The sequence below is a fragment of the Lepidochelys kempii genome, chromosome 15, assembly GCF_965140285.1.
Source record: "Lepidochelys kempii isolate rLepKem1 chromosome 15, rLepKem1.hap1, whole genome shotgun sequence".
Classification (NCBI taxonomy): domain Eukaryota; kingdom Metazoa; phylum Chordata; order Testudines; family Cheloniidae; genus Lepidochelys; species Lepidochelys kempii.
This window is the reverse complement of record NC_136394.1, coordinates 9,564,939-9,588,435: the sequence shown is the minus strand read 5'-3', so window position 1 is coordinate 9,588,435 and position 23,497 is coordinate 9,564,939. Positions and strand designations below refer to the sequence as shown.

At 46.1% G+C, this 23,497-nt stretch overlaps 1 protein-coding gene across 3 annotated transcripts in view; it reads left to right on the top strand.

Annotated features, from left to right (window-relative positions):
- TAOK3 (TAO kinase 3) overlaps nt 1-23,497 on the top strand; it is a 144,047-nt gene that overhangs the window by 76,967 nt on the left and 43,583 nt on the right. For all 3 annotated transcript variants that reach the window (XM_078848917.1, XM_073312562.2, XM_073312563.2), the window contains exons 4-11: nt 1,661-1,732; nt 3,155-3,256; nt 7,104-7,149; nt 8,842-8,938; nt 13,818-13,931; nt 14,994-15,085; nt 20,028-20,121; nt 21,863-21,944. In XM_078848917.1, the coding sequence (XP_078705043.1) occupies nt 1,661-1,732; nt 3,155-3,256; nt 7,104-7,149; nt 8,842-8,938; nt 13,818-13,931; nt 14,994-15,085; nt 20,028-20,121; nt 21,863-21,944 (699 nt within the window). The remainder of the gene's footprint in view (nt 1-1,660; nt 1,733-3,154; nt 3,257-7,103; nt 7,150-8,841; nt 8,939-13,817; nt 13,932-14,993; nt 15,086-20,027; nt 20,122-21,862; nt 21,945-23,497) is intronic.

Sequence of the window (23,497 nt, the reverse complement as noted above, 5' to 3'; positions counted from 1 at the left end):
GTCTGTTTAAAATCTGATTGTCCTGGGGGGATTTTTTGGTGTCTTTAAACAAAGCCCCTGTGCTGTTTTGAAATAGTCATTTGTGCTTGAACTGATACAGATGGTTCAGCTTCATAATATGGCGCCTGTTAGCGGTCAAGAAAACAAGTGCACATAGGCTGTCTAAATTGGGTGACCCCATCCGGTAAGTGAAGTAGATTACTCCCTCTACTTCAAAACCGTTCCTGAAACTTTATTATTTCTTGGTTACTATGCGTTAAAAGACAGGTTTCAGAGTAACAGCCGTGTTAGTCTGTATTCGCATAAAGAAAAGGAGTACTTGTGGCACCTTAGAGACTAACCAATTTATTTGAGCATAAACTTTCGTGAGCAGCTCATGAAAGCTTATGCTCAAATAAATTGGTTAGTCTCTAAGGTGCCACAAGTACTCCTTTTCTTTATGCGGTAAAACTGCCCCATAATATTATCTGTGATGAGCCTATTCCTTACTAACAGTGCAATGTCTTGGGCTGCCGGTTAGTCTTTCAAGGAAAGTCACGAGAGCGCCATTGCTTGAATCTTTTAAAACTAAACTAAGTGTTGAAGACTATAGGGCAGGGCATGATCCTTCACTGGCCAAGGGAGCGGGGTGTAACAACCTAATACAGCTTTCATCTCCAACTGCTGCGATTCTGGAACCAAATCTAGGGGATCTTTTGGTGCCAAGCCCTTTACATTTAAAAAAAGCTTTACGTTGTTACTAAAATACCCCGTCTCCCCCGCCCCCACCCCAAAGCATTAGGGTCATGTGCAGTACTGCTAATACATAATACAAATGAAGCATAATAAAATCTCCCTCAACGTTTAAAACAAAGCCAGTGAAGGGGACTGGAAACAGCGGGAGGGAGGAAAGGGGAATACGTATTGGGCCAACGTTGATCTCTCTTGATTGTCAGGCCTTCCAGGAAAAAAACAGAGTTTTCTTGGAAACTGGGGATAGAGGGATTGAGATGGGTGCCAGAAGTTCCATACCCATATATCAACCACTGCAAAGGCACACTTGCCTGCTGGCCTTGTCTAGACCAGTGCAGTTCTCCAGAAGGTGGCTTTTGGGATCAGCTACCCTTCAGGAGAAGGCTTTCATATTGTCAAACAGCTACCAGATCTGCAATTTGCTGGGGTTGGGGGATGTCCCAAGGAGTCCAGGGAGAATAAAATATTAGGTCAATCCAATAGGAGAGCTGTTACTCATTCTCTTTGTGTTAGCTGGGGTCTGATGGCTACTGGGCAGAGCCGTTGTCAGCTGGGCCAGCATGCATCGTGCTTTGCCAAGTTGCTCTGCGGTTCCCGGAGGCCTGATCCTGATACTGCTAGAGTCAGTAGCAAAGCTCTCACTAGACACAGAGTCGGGTCCCAGGTTTGCACGGTAGTAGAGCTGTTGCTGATACCCAGAAGCAGGCAGGGAGATAGCTTGGAATTAGACAAATGGATGAGCCCATGTGGCAGCTGGGGTCCAAATGGTGGTATCCTAAATTAGAGTCCAAAGGAAAGGAGTCTCCTAAGCATGTGAGCTTGCCAGTACGTGGGTTAAGAAGGGAAAGCCTGGACTTAGCCGAAGACACATCTGACTCCATAGGAAAAAATTCTGATTTAATTTCTTTCTCTCTTTCCCCTGCTCCAGGCCACACATTCCCACACTAATGAAGTGGTGGCGGTTAAGAAAATGTCCTACAGTGGGAAGCAAACGAACGAGGTAAGATAGATCGAGCTAGTTTTTCACGTGAACTCTGTGCACAGCAGCCATATAAACCTGTACAGAGAGGTTAGCTGGGGATTTCCTTTGGCCTTAGCAAACCAGATTCTTTAGTGCATGTAATAGTCACTCACTTCCATAGGAAAGGAAAATGAGTCCGTGTAAAGTCTGATGAATGGTAGATTTTAAAGGTTTTAAACACTTCAGTTGTTGCTTTCTTGGATGATCTTCTCTTGTAAAGCTTGCTACTTCGGTAGACGTTATCTAGCTGGATTGATGGGTGGACTTGCAGTAGAGAGCAGGCTTCTGTGCTATTAATAAGGAAGAGGCAGTTTCAGATGTTTTTCCTACTCTGCTGTGTTGGTCTCCAGCATGTGCGTTACCTGTTACCTCTGACATTTCAAATGTCAGTATGCCTTTTATTACATTACAGAAGGAATCAAAACCTAATAAAGTTACAGCAGAATTCTCACACCACAAGCCTTCATGACAGCTTTCAGTTACTGCTGTCTGGTTTTGGAAGCACTGGTTTCGTAATAAATCTGAGAAAACTTAGCACTTCAAATATAGCCTGTAGAACAGTAGCAGTTTTTTTGCAGATAAAATAACTCTCACCATATTATGGTGCGAACCCAAAAGTTGACCTTAATAGCTAAGTTTTCCTCTTTTTGACTGACTTTTTTCACTGGTCTTTGTACAACATGGACCTCGACAACTACAATACAATCAGTTCTTGCAACTGTTGATTCAGGGTGGGACTGTACTTGAGGTTTTGGCATATGGAGAGAAGGGTATAAAATAAACCCTGAACTGGTTATCTCTAAGTTAGTCATGGAGGGATAAAATAAATCTACCTGTCATTGGCCAGTTGCTGGATACCTGTGTGGTTTATTTAATCCCTTCACCAATTTGATTATATTTAATGCATTGTGAGTTAATTTTATCTCTTAACAGCTGACATGATTTGAACTAGGGTGATTTCAAAGGTCAGTGATTAGAAGTGACACCACCTTTGGGGAATTTTTTTGCTTCTGTGTAAGAGAACAGAGCTAGATTGCCCCCTCCCATCTAGCTCAGAGTTCGCAAGGAGGTTTTGAAAGCTTTCGTCCACTTCCTGGTATCGGTCCCGTAGTTCTTCTGATATGACTGGCTGGTCGTCCCAGCGAGTAATTTAAACAATGAAAGGGAACGATGAGATGGCAGCAACGAGAGGTAGGGCTGGTGTTAATTGGGAGGCTGGGAAAAGGAGAGAAAATGGGGTGGTGGTTCTGTTGACCGTCTCCAATAGTAAAATTGTCTCATGGTCGCTTCCCAAATCTGCAGTAACACCTGACTGTGCTGCAGGAGCTGCAGGTTGTCGTGGAGAATGCGGGAGGAGAGATTGACGTAAGGAGGGAATACCTCCCATTTTGTTTTCAATAGAAATGGCAGGATATCATCAAGGAAGTCCAGTTCCTACGGCAGCTGAAGCACCCCAACACCGTAGAGTACAAGGGCTGTTACCTGAAAGAGCACACTGCCTGGGTGAGTGTGAGCCCTGTGGCATTTCCAGCTCTCCTTCTCTCCCCCCGCCCCCCCCCCCCCATAAGAATTTTATTGTAACACGGAGCAAACAGGAGGTTCTTGCATTTAGAAGAATGTATTTGGTCTCCTGGTGGTGAAACGTGGTTTGTGCTGACGACACAGAACTCTGTGTGGCAGAGGGAACTTGATTTTCGAATCATGGAACTGCTTGCCTGCAGGTCTATGGCGCTTGCTAGCAACAATCTCCTAAACCTTCATGATCTGAATAGAGTGAGCGCGGGCACCCATATCACGGTAGCACTGTGTAACAGCACCAGCAGTTGTCAAGTCCCTGTATTCCCGGGCAGGACCACATGCCCGTAGGTGACTGAATATCTGGTAAATGATCCTGTCTTTCCACACAACACTGAATACTTAATATTCCTTGTAGTCTCTTTTATCTTGAAGGATCCTCAAAGTTATTTACAAGGGGAATGGAAATTCTGGACAAGGACACTGGGGCAGATCCCTACTTCTATATAAAAGTACCTTGTTAGTTCACGCAGATTGGCCAGGGCATTTAGTTTTGTAATAAGAGTTCCTCCAACATCCCCTCACAGTCAACATCATGGCAGCTAGCTAATCGGCTTCAGAAGAACAAAGGGTTTGCTTGACTCTGCTGGGATTTGACTGTGTGATCGAAGGGTCGGTAGGTAATTTGAACCTGATCCCAGAATCCTCATCTAGCTCGTAAGTCTACTGTAAGGTAGAATTTGTCAAAGTGTTTTATTTATTGACTCCCTACTGTATTTCTTGCAACCCCAGGGTTTCTTTGCAGTTTCTCAGCCTTCAGCCCAAACCTCTTTTATGGTGATTATGTAGCATCTCCTCCAAAGCTCATTGAAGTCCGAGTCTTTCTGTTGAATTCAGTAGAATTTGGATCAAGCCCATAATTTGTTGATGTCCATGCCCAAAGGCCTTTACATGTTATAGTTTCTAAGTACTGAAAGCCCAATTTTTTAGGGTCTTTAAAACAATAACCTCCATATAAATGACTGCTTATAGTGGTAGATTCTATCCTAAACTTTACGAAAGTCAGTGGGGTGATCCAGTGAATTACAGATCCTTACATTTGTGCTTGGGATATTAGTTGCAACTATAACTAACGAAAAATAAAATAACGCCTTGAAGAATATAATATGATAGGATCCAACTGGCATGGCTCTGCAAAGGAAAACTATTCCTCTCACTCACTCATTAGGACTCTTTGAACATGTCCATAAAATAGTGGATGAAGGAGAATCAGGTAATTCACTTAGCTTTTCAAAAGGTCTTTGACAAGGACTTTCACAAGAAGTTACTACAAAAACATAATAGTCATGGGGCGAGAGGCAACATTGTCATGGATCAAAAACTGGCTAAGAGAAAAAGAGAGGAGGAATAAATTGGTAATTTTCATCAACGCAAACTGATAAGAGCAGGACATTTCAAGTTCCGTAATAGACCTGGTAGTGATTACTATGATTATTAAAGATCTGAAAAATGGGGCAATCACTGAGGTAGCACCAGTTACATTAGGAGGCATTTATTCTCTGATGAAGCTTGAAAATCAAGTTTTATAACCAAGTGCAAACTCTTTGCCATCCATAACCTACAAACGTCTCCAATTCCATCCTACAACTAATGCCTCTGCCTGAATATAAAACATGCAGGAATTGAATCAAGTGAATTAAAACAAACACTGAGAACAATGTCGATGTGCAGTGTAATTAGGTGAGGAAAACAGACACCGACCCAATTGAGCTACATTGATTAGTCCTAGTGGGCTGGCTAAGAAACTTCAGGGTTCTGGGTTTCATAAACTTGTGGATGCTGAGATCCATGTCTACGTACAGTGTGTCCCTAGACCAGCCCTTCTGAAATCTAACACGTACACGATCTTACTATGGTTATGACGGAGCGGTGGCCTGGTGAAACCTAAGTGGTTCTGTGGCATTGCAACCTGGTGCGGGGGCCACCACTGCAGGGTGAATGTGGGGTGAGCCTGCTCTTCCCCCGCCCTAGGGCCTCCCCTCCTCACCAGGCCAGGGCGAAGGTTGTGGTGCCAGAGTGAAGGGTAGTGAAGGTGACTGGTGCCCCCTCAGCAGTTTAGTGTAGTCAGTGTATTAGTTGAATTGGGAGGCTACATCCACCCCTAACCAAGGCACACCTGGCTGGCTGTTGCTGGCCTGCACTGTGTGCTGAGTAAAGGACACCGCAAAGCATTGCCCTTTGGCTGTACTAAAGGGGCTGATGCGTTGTCTCCAGCAGACTGAATGGGGTTATTGGAAATAGTGGAGCTGGAGAAATACCAAATAAGCAATAAGTGCAAATCTCCGGCCCTAAGGGGATGCTGCTAAGTGTGTTCATGGCCTTCAGCGTTCCATGCAAGAGAGTTTCAAGCCGCTTTTGATTTTTCACATTTCATTAAGAGGAGGAATAAACAGGACATGTTTAAAATGTGCTCCAGCTGTGAAAATCCACATTAGGGCTCACTTTTTTTGCTCAAAGAAATCCTGCTGACTGCACTTACAGCTCAGCATCCTAAATTTTATGAGGGAGAGACGAAAAATGAATTTCTCTTTGCATATTTTCCTCACAAATATTAAAACAGCTAGCTGGCTCACTGTCTTAGTTATTTTATTTAAAGTGCTTTCAGCAGATAAATGCATTGGGCTATGAAATATTTAAAATACCAACTTGGGGCTAGAACAGAGCAAAAAGCATTCTACAATAAACTCTTCAATTACCAATTCTGAGATGGTTAATCAGATTAGTTTCTATTCCTAGATTGATTGGACACAAAATATCAATGCAAATCAATCTTAGTCCAGTGAAAAGGCAATGCAATTCATGCAGTTAGTTGTAAGATCTACATTTAATATGAATCCATCCTTGCTGCGTTTGTCTCTAAGAAAGAACATCCTTCATTCAGTGACTTGAGGCAGGTGAGAGCACAGAAATTCCACTAATCAGCAGAAGCCTTGGAACTCTGCCTCCCGACATTCCTTTCCGTGTCTTTCTCTCTCACTCAGAGACCCCCCTGAAGGCCTTACACTGTAGCCACCAGGCTTTCAGTTGCAGCGAACTGGACAGAGCCCCCTTGCTGCTCCATAATTATTGAGCAGTGCAAGTCACCCCCCTTTAGCCAAAATTAAATATGCCATTTTTGCCACACGCCCAGCTCCTGCCAACCCAGGGGCCAGGAACTTGCCATGGACGAGCACAAACGCCAGGTGATTAAGCTACCCATTCCCTTCCCATGGCCAATCAAATATTATTGGACCACCTAGTTCACAACTCTTCTCAGGCCCTGAAGCGAAATAGAGATGATGTTGGAGATGCCTTGTCTCCAGCCAGTGATGGCCCTCGGAAGGAGGGTTCACTGTGCAGGTGGTGGGCTGAGGAAGGGGCTCGTTGTACTGCTATGCTTAGGGCCTCTTCCCATGAGCTGAGAATGGGAGAGGGTCTAGGGGCCTGCCCTTAGCTTTGCTGAAAGGTGTTGTGGTTTTTTCTGAGCTAGGATGGTGCATTAAGCCGGGGCTCCTGCAGAGCTCTGCAGATGGCATCATACGCTCAAATTGCGGGGGGAGGTGCCCTGTGTAAACTGTTTTAAAATCCCACAAAATTCTCTTTCTGCGTTATCACATCATGGTTATGAGCTGAGATGAGGAAATGCCAGTCCTTTTGTGGGCCATTCTTTAACACTAGGATTCCATATTCCTTGGTGTGCTGAGCCAGTGTGAAACCCAGCCATTCTGGATTGTCTCATGTTTCACCATTATTCTACCTCCCTTATGGTTAATGCTTGTGTTTATTTCTGTCGCAGTTGGTGATGGAATACTGCTTAGGATCGGCTTCTGATTTGCTAGAAGGTAAGCTGTGAAGCATCATTTCTACCACATATTTGTTCGGAATACAACTTTCTGGAGGGGGGTTGTTTTTGGCTGAGATGGGTGCTCAGGAAACCATTTCACAGATGTCACAGGCTGTCTATACTTCTAGTGAACCCTGCTAGTGCCTTAAGTCATGGCCAAGTCCTGTGTGGGTCTTCTAAGCCCTATATTCTATAACTAGGGCCCTACCAAATTCACTGTCCATTTTGTTTAATTTCACGGTCATAGGATTTTAAAAATCATAAATTTCATGATTTCAGTTAGATTTAAATCTGAAATTTCATGGTGTTGTAATTCTAGGGGTCTTGACCCAACAAGGAGTTGTGTGGAGGGGGTGTCGCAAGGTTATTGTAGGGGGGGGTTGCGGTACTGCTACCCTACTTCTGCGCTGCTGCTGGCGACAGTGCTCCCTTCAGAGCTGGGCAGCTGGAGAGCAGCGGCTGATGGCTGGGAGCCCAGCTCTGAAGGCAGAGCCGCTGCCAGCAGCAGCGCAGAAGGAAGGGTGGCCTGGTATGGTGTTGCCACCCTTCCTTCTGCGCTGCTGCCTGCAGAGCCAGGCCCTCAGTCAGCGGCTGCCACGCTCTGTCCATCCAGCTCTGAAGGCAGCAGTGCAGAAGTAAGGGTGGCCTGATATGGTATTGCCACACTTCTGCGCGGCTGCCGGCAGGGTGCTGCCTTCAGAGCTGGGCACCGCCTTCAGAGCTGGGCGCCCGGCCAACAGCTGCTGCTCTCCGGCCACCCAGCTCTGAAGGCAGAGCAGAAGTAAGGGTGACAATATCGCGACACGCCCCAATAAAATAAAGTTGTGACCTGCCCTCCCCTCTCCTTCCCCCCCCCCCGCAGTCCCCTTTTGGGTCAGGACCCCCAGTTTGAGAAACACTGGTCTCCCTCATTAAATCTGTGTAGTATGGGGTAAAAGCACATAAAAGACCAGATTTCACAGGGGGAGACCAGATTGTGCGGTCCGTGACATGTTTTTCATGGCTGTGAATTTGATGGGGCCCTATCTATAACAGGGCTGCCCAAACTTCAAGATGTCAAGGGCCACACTGAGAATTTGCCAGGAGCCCAAGGGCTGTACCTAGCTGGCACATTTACATGTTGTAAAATGAAAAAATAAATGCTTGCAGCCTTTTTCTTGGGCTTGTATCTTCCTTGATAGATAAATGGGAACTGCTTGTTTTCTGTTCAGCAATAATGGAAACCTCCAAATGATCAGCTTTGTTCTTGCCCTGCAGTTAGAAGGAATAGTTGCAGATAGGTTTGCAGTACGGGAGGCTAGTGTGACCTCAGAACTAAAACCAAACCCCAAGGCATTCACAGTGCCTGTACAGAGGAGGAGGAAACCCATCCCAAGCTAGCTAAAAACCATACTTTATGGGCCACACCTCTGTATCTAAGATATAGTCAGCCACAGGCATGTGCTGGTCATATTTGAGGGCTCTATGGAATGTGCTTAGACACCTCTACTTTATATTCATCCTGAACCTCCTTCTACCTCTTTGCCATAGGAAATACGTAGGTGTCTATAGGTATTACCCTATTCATGGCCTGCAAAGGTCAGTTGTTGTTGTTCCAAGAATGTGACTAACTCTTCCTATCCCAGTGCTATGTAACTCCTTGGCAAGGAACAAATCTAACTTACCTCATCTTGTTGTTTAAACCCTTTAGTTCACAAGAAACCACTTCAGGAAGTGGAGATTGCTGCCATTACCCATGGTGCCTTGCAGGGGCTGGCCTACCTGCATTCTCATGCTAAGATTCATAGGTAAGAGTACCGTCCAGTACTGCCATGTTTCATCTTGCTCTGGGTTGAGGGCTGATGAGAAGCCTTAGAGAATTGCTCTGCTACACTCTGGTAACCTTTATAAAACAGTAATATTTAACCAGAACTTCCTGACACACTGATGTCATCTTTCAGTATTCCCTTTTCCCAGCACTGCTGATGACAGGGTATGTTTGTAAACAGAAGCGGTCCCCTTGTTAATGGGCCTGCTCTTTTGCTGCAATCATTAGTGAAGCCGCAATCCAATGATTGATTTCTTTTTCTGTGATAGTGGTTTTCACTCTCAATGTCACCAAACAAATTTGCCAGGCAAAACGGGCCGCATGTGAGGGAGGAATAGGGTGAGCAGATAGTAACTGTGGGGAAAAAAGGGTCGGGGTGGGGGGTAATAGGTGCCTATATAAGAAAAAGTCCCCCAAAACGGGACTGTCCCTATAAAAACGGGACATCTGCTCACCCTAGGGAGGAAGCAGTTAGGTGAATCAGTGAAGACAAAGGAAATACAGGAAAGATACCTGGTAGTTTACGGGTGTGTAAAGTGAAACATAAGCCAGATTTAAGAGAGCCTGATTAACTTTCTGACCAGTAATAGTAACGGTTACACTGTACTTGCTGAGATCTGCGTAGATAAAATCATGCCTCAGGAAATCAGCTGACCACTGCAGAGGTCAGGAAGAAACTTCACTTGTCCAGGATAAAGCATCACACAAGCAGCGTGTGCACACTAGGCACCTTCCTCTGAAGCACCAAACAGAAGCCCCCAGGCCTGCTACTGGACTCGGGCTGTTTTGGGAAATTGTCCTGCATGATGTAAAGTTTGCCAGTGTGTGGCCATTTTAATTTCCGACTCTCCTGTCTTTTGTCAGAAACGTAACATGATTTCACCCACGTGTGTGTCTGGTCTTGTTTTGGTAACTCCTAATCCCGTAGGTTGGGGTATTGCTATGAAACAGGGTGATCTGGGTTAGCACGGAATTAGTGAGCAAAGGTGAAGATTCTCCATTCCTGGAGACCGTTTGAAACCAGTCATTGGGCTCAAATCCTCTCCATGTTGATAGCGTAGTGTCAAGATTAATATTTGGCAGAGAGGCCGTTAGCACATCCTGGGGCTGCTACAATGAGGAGTTTCCTTTAGAGACACTGTGGACGTTCCGGTGCGTTAACACGTCCTGGCTACCTCATGAAAACCACTTTGTTGGAATTTGTTGACTCTGTTCTGCAGTAGCAGAGGCAGAACTATTGTTATGCTCTCAGCCACGGCTCTTCGCACCCTCCTCAAGGATGCTCAGCTCCTGCACTCGGCAGAGAGCCAAGAGGAGTGCTCTGGTTCTCTGCTGGACCCTAGTGCAGGGGTGGCCAACCGGAGCCTGAGAAGGAGCCAGAATTTACCAAAGTACATTGCCAAAGAGCCACAGTAATATGTCAGCAGCCCCCACATCAGCTCCGCTCCCCTCCCCGCCGCTCCCAGTGCCTCCTGCCCATCGGCAGCCCCACTGATCAGCGTCCTCCACCCCACCCTCCCCGCACCTCCTGATCAGCTGTTTCGTGGCATGCAGGAGGCTTTGTGAAGAAGGAGCAAGGGCATGGCAGGCTATGGGGAAGGGTGGAGGTGGGGGCAGGGCCTGTGGCAGAGCCAGGGGTTGAGCAGTGAACACCCACAGCACACTGGAAAGTTGGCGCCTGTAGCTCCAGCCCCGGAATCGGTGCCTAGACAAGGAGCCGCAGATTAACTTCTGAAGAGCCGCATGGGGCTCCGGAGCCCCAGGTTGGCCAGCCCTGCACTAGTGTCTGAAATTATGGGAGACAAAGGAATATGGTTGGCCTCATTCGCTCACAGAGAGGAGCATTGTGTTGATGGAGTCATCTGTCTCTTGGTTAGTGTCTTATTATTTCCTTGTATTTGCCTGTCTGTTTCCACCTGTTGTCTCTTGTCTTACACGGAAAGCTCTGTGGAGCCAGGACTGTGTACGTTCTGTGTTTTTACAGCACCCAGCATAGTGGGGTCCATGTCTATTACTGGGGCTACTACTCATTACAGTCATATGAGTAATAAGTAATAATGCAACTGGAGGGCAGCTTCTCTCGGAGGAAAGTGCAGGCCTCCACTGAGCTTGGCTTTCGTCTGGCTCCGTGCAAAATTTCTTCTACAAAAGCGCTTCGTGGCACACACCTCGTGGCTGAGTGACCACCAAACCAGACTGCCCATGTCACTTCTTTTATTGGACCAACTTGTGTTGGCAAGAGAAGTTGGTCCAATAGAAGATATTACGTCACCCACCTTGTCTCTCTAATATCCTGGGCCCAACACTGCATGTAACTTCTGTTTTCCTGCCCCATAGAGAGGCAAAGAAGCTGAGCACGACTTGGCATAAGGGGGACGCCCTGTGGTGAGACAAAAGAACTGCAGTTTCCTAATTGTGCATCCTCTCCTGTTCTCTAACAGGACATCCAACAGAACTGTGTGGAATGCAATAGGATGAAGCTATTTTTCTTTTAAATTGCAGATAGTGGATAAAACATAAACTAGCAAGGAGCAAATATATTTGTCTGAACCCAAAGTTCTTTATGCGTGTTGTCACTTGCTACCCCCGTGAATCCAATGTCCTAGCTTTGCAAAGAATAACTATAATATGGGCAGTACGTTGTTACTCAGTGAAGGCTTTTTGCTGGTGACATAGGGCTGTTAATTTTTCACAGATTAGAGTGAACTGGAGATAGCACTGGACATAATGGTGTCCAAAGAACTTCCTGAGTATTGTGCACTTTTTCTGGGTTCTGTCTTTGCACATACAGGCTTGTAAAATGCCTTCTCGGTAGGTGTACCCTATAGAAATGAACTCTGTGCACAGACAGGCGCACCCTGACGTTTCAGTGTGCTCCCTTAACTGGGACACTGGTACGGAAAGACCAGAGAAAAGTTGTTGGGATAGTTATAGGTTCAGGTTTGAGAAGTAGTGTTGGTCTAGTGGATAGACCTCTGGACTGGGAGTCAGGGGACCTGAGCTCTATTCCCTAACTTGCTGTGGCCCTAGGTATGTCGCTTTACCTCTGTGTCTGTTTCTCTCCCACACTGTCCATCTGGTCTGTCTAGAACAGTGGTTCTCAACCTATTTACCATTGTGGACTGTATGTGCAGCTCTCTGTGTGTTTTCTGGGCCGCATCCACAGAGTGTATATATACTACCTGTATGGCCCTGAAGTGTCACCTCGGCCACAGCTGTGTACTGATTGGGCCGCAAGCAACCCACATGCCGTGGGTTGAGAACTACTGGGTAGGGATTGTTTCGTGCCAGTGTTCAGACCATGCCCACTGCAGTGGGACCGTCAACATGTTTAGGTCTCTAGGAGCTGCAGTAATACAAATAATGATGTAAAAAGTTATGCTGTTTGGGGGCATACGTAGTGGGCCACAGAGTGGGAAAAACTGCAGATTTCAAGTGGTTTATTGTGTATTGTGATGATTTTTGAAAAAATAGAACTTGGCATTGCCGTTAGCTACAGTGTTAACAGCCTGACTCAGCTGGGACTTTTAACTCACCTTCCATTTTTACCGGGGCTTGCTTTTGCAAAAAGCAAATAACTGAGATGCTGCCATGTGAAAACATCCCTGGTGTACTGTTTTCCCCTCATTATCCGAGTGCTGTCTCAGTTGTTACAGTACATTACTAGACTGCGTCTTTCAGCTGGCAGCATGTAAGGAGAGCTGGATGCCCTAAAACAATCTTTTTGTTGTTGGTTTTTTTTCCTAGTTTTATATTAGAAGGAGGTGGGAGAAGAAACATTTCCAGTTTAGCAAAGACTAGACAGATCTGCCTGTGTCCTGAGCTTGGGGGCAAAGTATGTTTAGGTGATGTTATCTGTAACTCTGTGTAGGCACTTAGCCAAGTGTCATGGAATGAATGGCTTTAACCTTTTAGCAATATTTCACAAGTTTGAGTGTAACCCCCTTGCTGCTGGCACTTAAGAATTAATGGTTTCATATCTGTACATTGTGTCTGTCTACTTACAGGGTCGTCATAACCATAATTGGAGTCCCTACAATTCTAATTAATCCTCCCCTCGCTGTACCCCTGTGAGATACGAAAGTAGTAGAATCCTCATTCAGATGGGGAAACTGAGTCAGGGGATGGCTGCCGTGACATGCCCGAGGTCATACAAGGTGGCAGAGCTGAGTATTGAACCCAAATCTCTTAAGTCTCAGTGCAGCGGCTAAACCACAAGGTCATCATTAATCTTTTCTCCTTTCTAGTGCCTGGCAGTTCCCTGTTCCCAGGAAAGCCATGATTACTGAGTCCCTTTCTCCAGCCAATAGGAGCAGCCGCAGAAGCAGCCAAAGCAGGGACCTGGGGCATTCAGAGACAGTTTTGACTGGACTTCCTGTGCCCTGTGCTGATTGGCTTTTTGCTCCAGCCCTCTCCACCCTTCCCTCCCAGTCTCTTTACTTCAGTTTCACTCCAGACCTGCCCCTCTTACCCTCTCCTCCCCTTGAGTGTCCCCTCTCCCCTGGCTTTTCTCTCCAGTTAGCTTATTCCCTCCTAACTAAAACAGTGGCACAAATGTCACTTGCTGCCCTGACCTGGTTCACTCTGCTTGTGTGTGACAAACTTTCCTCCACCCTGTGTCTCTCTTGGGTAGAGTCTGTCTATATTCCCCGTGTTTGTAAAGTGCCTACCACAATGGAGCTCATTCTTGGCAGCCCCGATGCACTATCATCATAAACATGAGTAAATAATCGCTCTTTGGGGGCTTTTAGATCTCCGGTGCTGGGTCGTTGTTGTTCTGCAGAAAGGCTAATGGACTGTAGTGTCACTGCATTTTTAATTGTAACCAAAACCGCACTTCTCCCGTTTTTGTTCCCAAGGGATATTAAAGCGGGAAATATTCTCCTAACGGAACCGGGTCAGGTGAAACTAGCTGATTTTGGGTCTGCGTCTATAGTCTCTCCTGCCAACTCCTTTGTGGGGACCCCTTACTGGTAAGTAGAGCTGGAACACGTTAGTCTTCCTAGGGCCTCGTGCTCTCACTTCTGGTGCTTCACAAATGATATGTGGCATTAAAAACCTCCAACCAGTAGCATTAACTGAGCAGCCTTTTAAAACCTCCCCACCCAGCTCTTCTTGCCTCCTGAGTGCCCACGAGAAAAGGTGGCCTTTGCAGCCCAGTTTGATGTGGCCACTGTCACTGTTTCAATTACCGTAGTGCCAAGAGCGTAACAAATTAATCTTTGTCCTCGGTGATGGACAAACTCTAGTGCCAGGGGGGCCAGAGCCCTGACAGTCTGACTGTGCAGCAGGGATAAGCATGTAAATAATTTAGGACTCTGTTTTGAAGAAACTTGTTGGATGTTCATTTGAGTTGATTAATGTTCCCAACCCAGTGGCCCAGCATAGCTTTATGCTCCATTTATTTCATGGCAGACGCTCCAGGGCATTGATGCCAGAGATCGCCCAACCTCTGCACAAGTACATGGGGTGAGAAGCCTACTTCCTCTCTGAAGTAGCAAGTTAAGAGGCTGAACCTTTCCCAAGCCGGGTCCCCTGTTTTTTCACCCCTCCCTTTATTCTGGACCGCCATATTTCCCCACTCTGTTCCAGATTCCCCTGTTCCTTTCATAGCTGCACTCACAGGCTGCACATGTCTGCTGGAAAATGCTCCTGGCGTGCCAGTGGAAAAAACCCACCATCTCTGGGGAGACTGAAAGTGACGCCTTTACGACACTTCAGCCCCTGCTGGCTGACTCCAGGTACAATGCCTTTGAGATTGGTGTGGGTCTCCCATGTGCCAGCATGTTGCGCTAACAGCAAGACGATCCAGGTTGGCCTCTTGTTTTCTTTCCTTTCTTAAAAATGCCTCTTGGAGAAGCTGCTAATGCAGGCAAGCGTTGTTTTATTTCAGCATGGCTTTACTCAGCTCCATGCTGATTCTTTACGTTCTGGGGCCGCTGCGCTACTGAAGACAATGAAGGTGTCTTTTTAAGAAGGTCTATGCTGTTGATTTTTTTCCCCATAACCCACGTATTTTGTGCTGTGCTTGGTAGGATGGCCCCAGAGGTGATCTTGGCTATGGACGAAGGCCAGTATGATGGAAAGGTAGACGTTTGGTCTCTTGGGATCACGTGCATTGAGTTAGGTGAGTAAATACGTTATTCTGCTCCATTGCCAAGCACCCATCATGCTGAATTTGTGATTTTATGCTGGTGTCCTAAAAGACTGGAAGATTCTTCTCCTTCAATAAAAAGATCCTGACACACTTAGAAAACCCTGCAGGTAAATGCTTGCCTACAAACACTTCATTCTCTCTGGTAGATCAAGAGTTAACTGTCACCACTGCTTGTTTTTATTCTAGCCTGAGGTGGTCAGGGAATAACTCTGAGCACAAAAAGGATTTGGTTGGCCTTTTTTAATGTGTTTAGCCAGAGCTGGATTTGGGCAGATCCTCCGTTGCTGGTAGAGGAGGAAGCACTGAAGCTGCTGTAGCTAGTTAGAATGTTGAAGTTCCTCTGGCTACAAGGCTCCTCAAGAGGAAAGCAAAAGACAAGGCTGTAAATGTGATTCTGCTGGCCCAGCTTTCAAACAGGAGCCCCTTAAGAAACCATCCCAGACCTACATTTGGTTCCTCAAATTGGCATTTACTGTAGGAACGGGAAGAGAGCATTTACATCCCTACCTGAGCCCGTGTAAGCATCCAGATGTAGGATCTGGGTGTCTCAGCTGGCTGCTATGTTTGGAAATTGAGCTTCCTCCTGGATGACAGTGGGTTATAATTGTCAGAGGTTCTGCAGTTCTGAATGAGTTATCCCCTATTCCCAGAGTTCACTATCTGCTTCCAGCAGAAACACATGGATGAGCCCACAGTAGATTCACAGGAGAACTGCTCCTTACGCTGTCAGGTCCTTCCATTGAACCCAATCCTGTGTCTTGCTGAATGTTGCTAGAAGGTGCTCTATGCCCGCAACTCCTGTTGATTTCCATAGGAGCTGAGGTACTGTACAATCCAGGGGACTGAGCCCTTTGGTAGCAAGTTCCTGATATAGAAACAAATTCCGTGCTGGTGTAGACACAGATGAAGCTTCCAATGAAGTTAGTGGGAATTGTCCTCTGAGTTGAAGTTGGCCTAGAGCCAACAGCTAACAATAAAGATTCCGACCTGCGTTTTTGAAATCACTTACAGGTAAGGGGCCTGTTGGGACATATAGATGATAAACTCCTGCAACCCCAGATTTAAAAACAGATGCCTTAAACTCTGTCAAACTGTTGGAGTTGCTGTATGAAAACTCCTCGCTCAGCCATCACTTCTTACGCTGTTTCAGTCCATCTCGTTTCCCAGTACGACGGCAGTATCATCCTAGGATGACTCCACTAGACCCACAATGAATAACCTCACCCTGTGCCCAAGAAAGAGCATGAATATCCTATTCTTGAACAAGCAGATGAGTGGAGCCTACACATGGTTGATAATTCAGCCTCAGACATCAAAGTACTCCAGCTGATTCCCTGTGCAGGCTGCCTGTTAAGCTACAACAGTGAGGGATTTTCTGGACTGCAGCTGGGAGCCTTGTGCTCGTGGGTCGAGCAGTGTGGCTGGGGCTCTCAAGCCCACCCGACCCCCGGGTCTGAGCTTGGGTGGCTATCCTGAGTCCCTGCCGGACCTGCAATGCCCACGCTACTTCTAGTGTGCTGGCTTAAGCCCCGCTAGTGCAAGTCTGTCCAACAGGGCTGGGAAGCTTGCTCCCCGCTGCAGTATCGGCGTAATCACAGAGAACGATCGCTCCAGGAGATGACTGCGGTGCTGACACTACACTGGGGACCTGTCCCTGTGTGGAGCCATTGTGGAACGGCATCTTAAGCGTATTGGGAAGCACCTTGCTATTGTTGTCTTTACATTCCAGACACCCATGCCCAACAGCCTCTGGGAGCCTCAACTAAAGGAAACTAAAATACAGCGTGCAATACTTGATAGCTCTCATTTCTTCTGACGTTCTGTCTCACTCCTGTTCCCCAATGCCAGCCACCACCTAACCACACACTATGTGTCCTCCTCCATTCTTTATTGTGACTTCTTCGTTGCCGCCCCTTACGGCAAGCTTCACTGCCTGCTCCATTTAAATCCCTTCTTAAAACCAGATTTTCCCCTGATACAGTTCCAGTGTTCATCCATAGAAGCCATTTTAAAAATACACCATTGAGAGGGGATTATCTATCCCACTCTCAAATTGCTTGCCTCATGTATTGTGTGTCTGACCAGCGCTGTCCGTACAGTTGAATTGTCTGCCTGGAGGACTGGACCCATATCTTCTTCTGTATTGTGTAGAGGGACAAGCATGTTCACAGCACTTGATGGATAACCATAGGACCTGGGTAAGAGGCCTGACAAGATGCTACAGTGGGAACCAACTTTGAGAGGCAGAGAAACGAAGCTCAAAAAAGGAAACCACGCCTTGAGTTTCGATGTGAGGGAGGGTGCCACCAGTGTGCTTTCATATATGGCAGTGGGAGACAGGAGCTCCACAGCAATGGGCTCTTGAAGATGCTGCCTCTCACAGTGCTCTCTGGGGTGTCTTCGGGGGGTGGTCAGCAGTTCTGTGCTGTCAGCCTGCATGGGCTCAGTGGAATATAAAGCAGTAAGGCATCTCGCAAGTACTCAGGTCCTGCGTTCTTTATAATAGTTGTCAGACCCTGAGTCGCTCTTGCTGGGTTACTAGCCATTGCTAGTGGTGGTGGGGTCACTGACTCCCTCAGGCTGAGGGAAGCACCAGTTCCTTTCCTCCAGTGTACAAACATCTACACTGAACTTATGAGCAGCTTCTCACCTCACCATCCAGAGAATGGTCACCTGGCGCAATGCTGTAGTAGCTGCCTATTTCTGTGAGAATTGCGCACCCCACCCTTCTGTATACAAAGGCTGCTTTGTATGGATGGGAGACCTAGCATGCTGTGTACGCTGATTAATAGGCAACATGGCTAAATGTGGGATGATGTGGGATAACTTCCTGACTGCACTGGAAAATCTTCAGAGAGGGCAGCATAACCTATCACACTTGAAACCTAAATGCTGCCCCAGCCAGCAAGAAAAACCGCTGAGGCATGTTGCAAGAAATGGCACATGAGCAACAAACCCCAAAGATAAAAATTCTCTTGTGCTCTTAATGGGGCCTTGGAGATAACTCCTCCTCCCTCCCTCTGTCCCCCACCATTCTGCCATGACATATTTGTTCTGTTTTCTCCTGTTCTTGATCCCAGTCTCCTCATCAGGGACCCCTTGTGTTTTCTTCAGTGTCTGCACCAGCAGGTAAAATACATGTCCTCTCCCCTATATTCAGTGACAATTACCACAATAATTCTCCGGGCAGGGCCAATTAAATAAGTAAGGGTTATAAGAAAAACATGAAACATAAGCAGTGAAACCCTGAACTGTGATAGCTGTTAAATGTTGTTAAGCATTCAGACAGTACCCTGTTATGGTGGGACCGTCTGTATCTTGAGAGTTGGCTTTTAAGAAAGCTTTAATAAACCGAATACTACACCAGGGTAGTCAGTGTTTCAATGAGAATAGGTCAAAAAGGAATTAATGGAAACTAATACTTGGCTAGTTAGCGCTAGCATATGTTGCTGCAGGAGCTGTTCTGTAGAACGGCTGTGCACATTTTAAAGTTTGAAAATTAACTTCGTATTTGTTCAGTGAATCATTTTCAAAGAAAAAATAACCCATTTTAAAACTGTGTTTGTAGCAATCTATCGGAAGTTCCCTTTGCTGTAAGGGAAAGCTCCCTGAAAATGGAATTTCTGGTAAACCTTCAGCTGGCAGCAGACCCTGGGGATTGGCAAAAGGGACCAGGAATGGGGAGAAATGTTGTTTCCGACAGAAAGGGGGTAGTTCCATCTCCCATGCTTTGTGATGGCTGGCATTTCAGTGGCTAAAACGAGCTTCACCCTGATCCCGTTTGTATTTTAGAATTAAGGAATGGAGAATCAGAGCTCCTGGGTTCTCTTCCCAGCCCTGCTTTGTGGGTTTGAACTAGTCATTTAACCTCTCTGTGATTGTTTTCCCCACTGTAAAATGGGTATTGCGATAGACCCCCTGTGGGCATTGAAGCTGAATTAATATTTGAACTTCCATGGAGCTTTTCATTCAAGGATCTCAAAGCTTTTTTACAAAGTATTTCTTGTTGTTGCTAATCTTCTTGGAAAGTACCAGTTTTCTTATTCAGCTACCAGGGCCTGGCTCTCAAGTGTTTGTCTGACCCAGGATGGTGAGGACCCGATTTCTTGCATAGCCAAAATTAGTTGCAAAATTGTCTGGAAAAAAAAAACTGAGTTGTATGCACATTGCATGTCAGGGACAAGCAGCTGCTCCGCTCTGCTCTGACCTGACATGAACTTAAAAATCTGGCTGCATTGAGTCATGGTCTGTCTGACCTTGGACCAGGGTGAAAACTGTCCTCCCGCCTCGGTTTCTGTGATCAGCAGTTGTGCCCTGTTCTGGGGAGAGCACAGACAGACAGTAGTTGAGTACCCCTTCAGAAGTGCACTCCCAGGGGTGACTATGGCTAAGGGGAGCTGAGGAGGAATTTAGCAAAGAAGCAGGTAGGCTGGCAAATTGTCGTCCTTCCGCCAGTTGGTTGCAGTTACCTTCAATTTTGGTGTCCTTGTATCTTTTCCTCTTTAGCCTCAGATGTTGTCAGTCAGAGCACCCAGCGTTTTTAGGTGCCAGGTCCCAGCTTTTCCAGGGCTGATGGTGATCATGCTTCACTTGTGGAGACAATTTTTTCTTGTCCTGTATTTACTGTAGCAGGCCAAACTCGGGAAGATGTCACTAGGGTAAAAGATACTAGAGCCCTTTTACAGGTAAAATCCACTGGGTTGTACTTGCTTTCTCGGGAGCTGTCCCATCCAGCATTGAGATAACCAACAGGTTTCCCTAAAGGGCTGTCCTGAACTAACCTCGGAGATTAAAATAATTGGTTTATGTGGCATGACGACAGTAATGAGCTATTGATTTAGCGTGCTTGAACTTCCTTGTCTTTCTCCGTTTTCTTCTCCTGCTTTATCGCTCCTCTTTCTTGTCTTTCCAGCCGAACGGAAGCCTCCCCTTTTCAACATGAATGCAATGAGTGCCTTATATCATATAGCCCAGAATGACTCCCCTACGTTACAGTCAAATGAATGGTAAGCATGCTACTCTCCATTCTCTCTTGGTTTTTGTTTTCCTGAAAACCCTTGGCCTCTCCACCACCATTCACATGGTTAAATATCTGACCAGGAAAGCGCTTGTTCCGGTGTAGCGATTGACTGTCAGCTGTCAAGTTCCATGTCTGCTGCTGCACAGAGATTCTCTCGTAGGTAGGCTTAGCTTTGACCGGCTGTCACTTCGGCTGTCCTGCAGTCCGATGTGTGCAGGTACTAATTACGCGCCTGTCGGTACTGCATGAAGTAAAATGTTAGTGTGTGTATTAAGCCAACCTAAGTCAGTGTCAACAGAATTTCCAGGTGTGAATGGTGCTTGGCTGAAGGAGGAACTGTGAGTGAAACTGAGCAGCAAAAACTGCGAGAGAGGATAGCTGCAGATAGGTAGCTTCAATTAGCTTTTTCTGGGAGTTACTTTTGGAGCTTTGTCAGGGCTCTGTGGCTGCAGACGCCTCACCGTGCGCACTTGTGTTCCAGAATCCAAGCTTTGATTTTTAAAAATGTCTTGCTCTTTTATGATTACAAAGGAAACCCTCCAAAAGTTGAGTTTGAGGCAATGGAGGTTGCCTCAATCTGCAGACAGCCTGAAACAATAGCTCACAGAGGGGGTATGAACTTGCCCTGTTATCGGTGTGTGTGTTAACTCTGAAACCTAATGGTAGCCATTCAAATTGTCACGTCAGTTATTTCATAATGGAAACATTCAGCTAATGTACTTGTCCCATAATCCCAATCTGCCTTGCACGCCTTTCGAGGTGCCAAAAACTTGATCTTCTACCCACCCAAACCTCTAGCTTCTGTCTTGGCGATGTTTATTATGCAACTACTGTGTTTCATGTACAGCATATGGAAAATTAAAAAAAATCTAGGGGCAGAATAAAATAGGTTAAATTTAATAACGCAGGAGTAATATTCATTGTCCTAAGTCACTAGAATCTGTGTGAAGCTGTCACAGGCTTTCTATCTGCTGGTCTGGAGCACCAGAGAATCCAAAGGACTTGTTAGTGAAATTGAGGGGAAGATTGCTGTGGAGTATCAAGAGCTGTGAATATGGCATATGAATTAATATCCCTGTTAGTGATGGACTTTTCTGTTGTCCTTTGTCCTCACATTGGCACCAAAAATGCAGATAGAGACTGAGAACATAAGGAAATCAGTGTAGTCCGTACAGAAATATTACTCCTGTTGAAATGTGTTAATGTCTGAGTTTCATTGGCAGGGAGGGAACTATTTTTCTTTCCCGGGGCATGGGGAGGTAGGGAATCCCTCAAGATACCAGCCCCAGTTGAGCAAGGCCCTGAAACGTGAATAAGTGCCACAGCTGATGCGTTGTCAGTAATGATAGGATAAAATGGAGATCTAGACCATCAAGGTATTAAAAGGAAAGCATCTCTCTCGTGGAAGATGCATCTGCTAGTGCAAACTTCACCTTCACTAGAGTAAAAGGACTTGAACTCCAGTACAGAACATCTTACTGTCCAATGCACACTGTGATTTTCCTCTCACTGTGAGTGGCTGTGCGTTTCTCCCTGCATTGAGGAACCAAGGGAATTAACCTGTACACTTGGCAACAATCCAGTTTGTCTCGTGTCCCACAACTTAAGAACAAAGAAATACAGATTTTTTTTTTCTCTTACTGATACAGATAAATTTTGACAGTCACCAGTGTGCCTTCCGGACCCTGAATTGATTCCCCCCCCCTTAAATCTTTCTCTATATACAGGACGGACTCCTTTAGGGGATTTGTTGATTACTGCTTGCAGAAAATACCTCAGGAAAGGCCATCGTCAGCAGACCTGTTGCGGGTAACTTTTCACTTTTCTATTTCAGAAGTTGAGGGGAGGGAGGGAGGTCGGAGGTGGAGTAATGTTACCAGTATTGGTGGTGGGACAGCACGTCGCTTGGCAGAGTGGAGTAGGCCATTTTCTAGTGTATCCAGGGAGGCATAGGAGCTGCAAGGTCAGGACTACTTGCACCCTGTGGATTGGTTTTCCTGAGAATTCTCCCTTTTTTATTATGATCACTATGCAGTCGCATTTAGAAATGTAATTTCCATTTCTGTTCTATTTAACAGTTTCCCTCCCCACAGCTTACATGATAAAGGATGGGTGAACTAAGCAAAGGTCTTTTTAAAGCAGCTTTGCAAAAGTATCATGACCATGACACTGGAATGCGTTACCTAGGGAGGTGGTGGAATCTCCTTCCTTAGAAGTTTTTAAGGTCAGGCTTGACAAAGCCCTGGCTGGGATGATTTAGTTGGGGATTGGTCCTGCTTTGAGCAGGGGGTTGGACTAGATGACCTCCTGAGGTCCCTTCCAACCCTGATATTCTAGGATTCATTTCCCAGTCCAGGCACTGAACCCATTTGCCCACCCTTTTACGTTTCAATGATAGTGGAAAATTGGTGATATTTTACTTGTCGGTTCCAAAAATTAAAACTCACTTTGGGCCAGTAGAATTTTTCAAGACAGCCTTAAAATTCACCATGACAATAAATGAACGAACTCATGGTCCCCTACCTCTTGCCACCAGATTCTTGCCGGTCTGCAATACTAATTGGGAATGCCAAATGTCGGGTGGAATAAGATGGCACTTCAGACAGCTGTGGTTAACCTGGGCGAAACTCACCCTTGTGCACTGGCGTGTTTTGTCGTGGCCTTGGACTGGCCCTCTGCGCAGAGATGAATTTCATCCTTTATGCACAACCTTGGCTGCCACTATTGTTGATGCATCTTTCTGCAGCATCACATTTAAGCCTCCTTTCATGTAAATGGTTTGTTTGAAATCCACCCTGTTATAGGCAAAACAGCTGGTTCTGAGAATCACTTTTGATATCTGGCTGCATTGTTCCTGCAGAAAATTGCAACCTACCAGTGTGAAATTTAAAAGCCTAGTGGCCTTGTTTGTTTGAATTGCTAGAGAATTAGGGCACTTGATGTTCTGTTTTCAGACTTCATTCTGCTCCTGTTAAAATGCATCTGTTGTAACAGGAAACTCTGAGGTTCAAGCTATTGGAGAGGACTGTGGGTAAGCTGCATGGGGAAAGGGTTCATGCTGTTGTGAGGAACTAGTTTGGGAGCAGTCACAGGACTCCTGCCCCTTTGTACCCCAGTGGGCTTTGCAGAGAACGTGTTTGAGTTCTGGAAGGAAGTTGCAAGTCTCATGAGGCTGTGTTTCATGTAGTAGCCTGCCTAGCTGAAGGAAGGGCCTGTCAGCAGCAAGCGGATAAAGGATTTAATTGTGATTTCTGCAGAAGCGCTGAATGTAGTTGAACTATAAACATAGGAAAGGACAAACCATCACCAGCATTAGTTTAGTTGCACCTGCTGCAGGCATTCACTGTTAAATTATCCAGTGG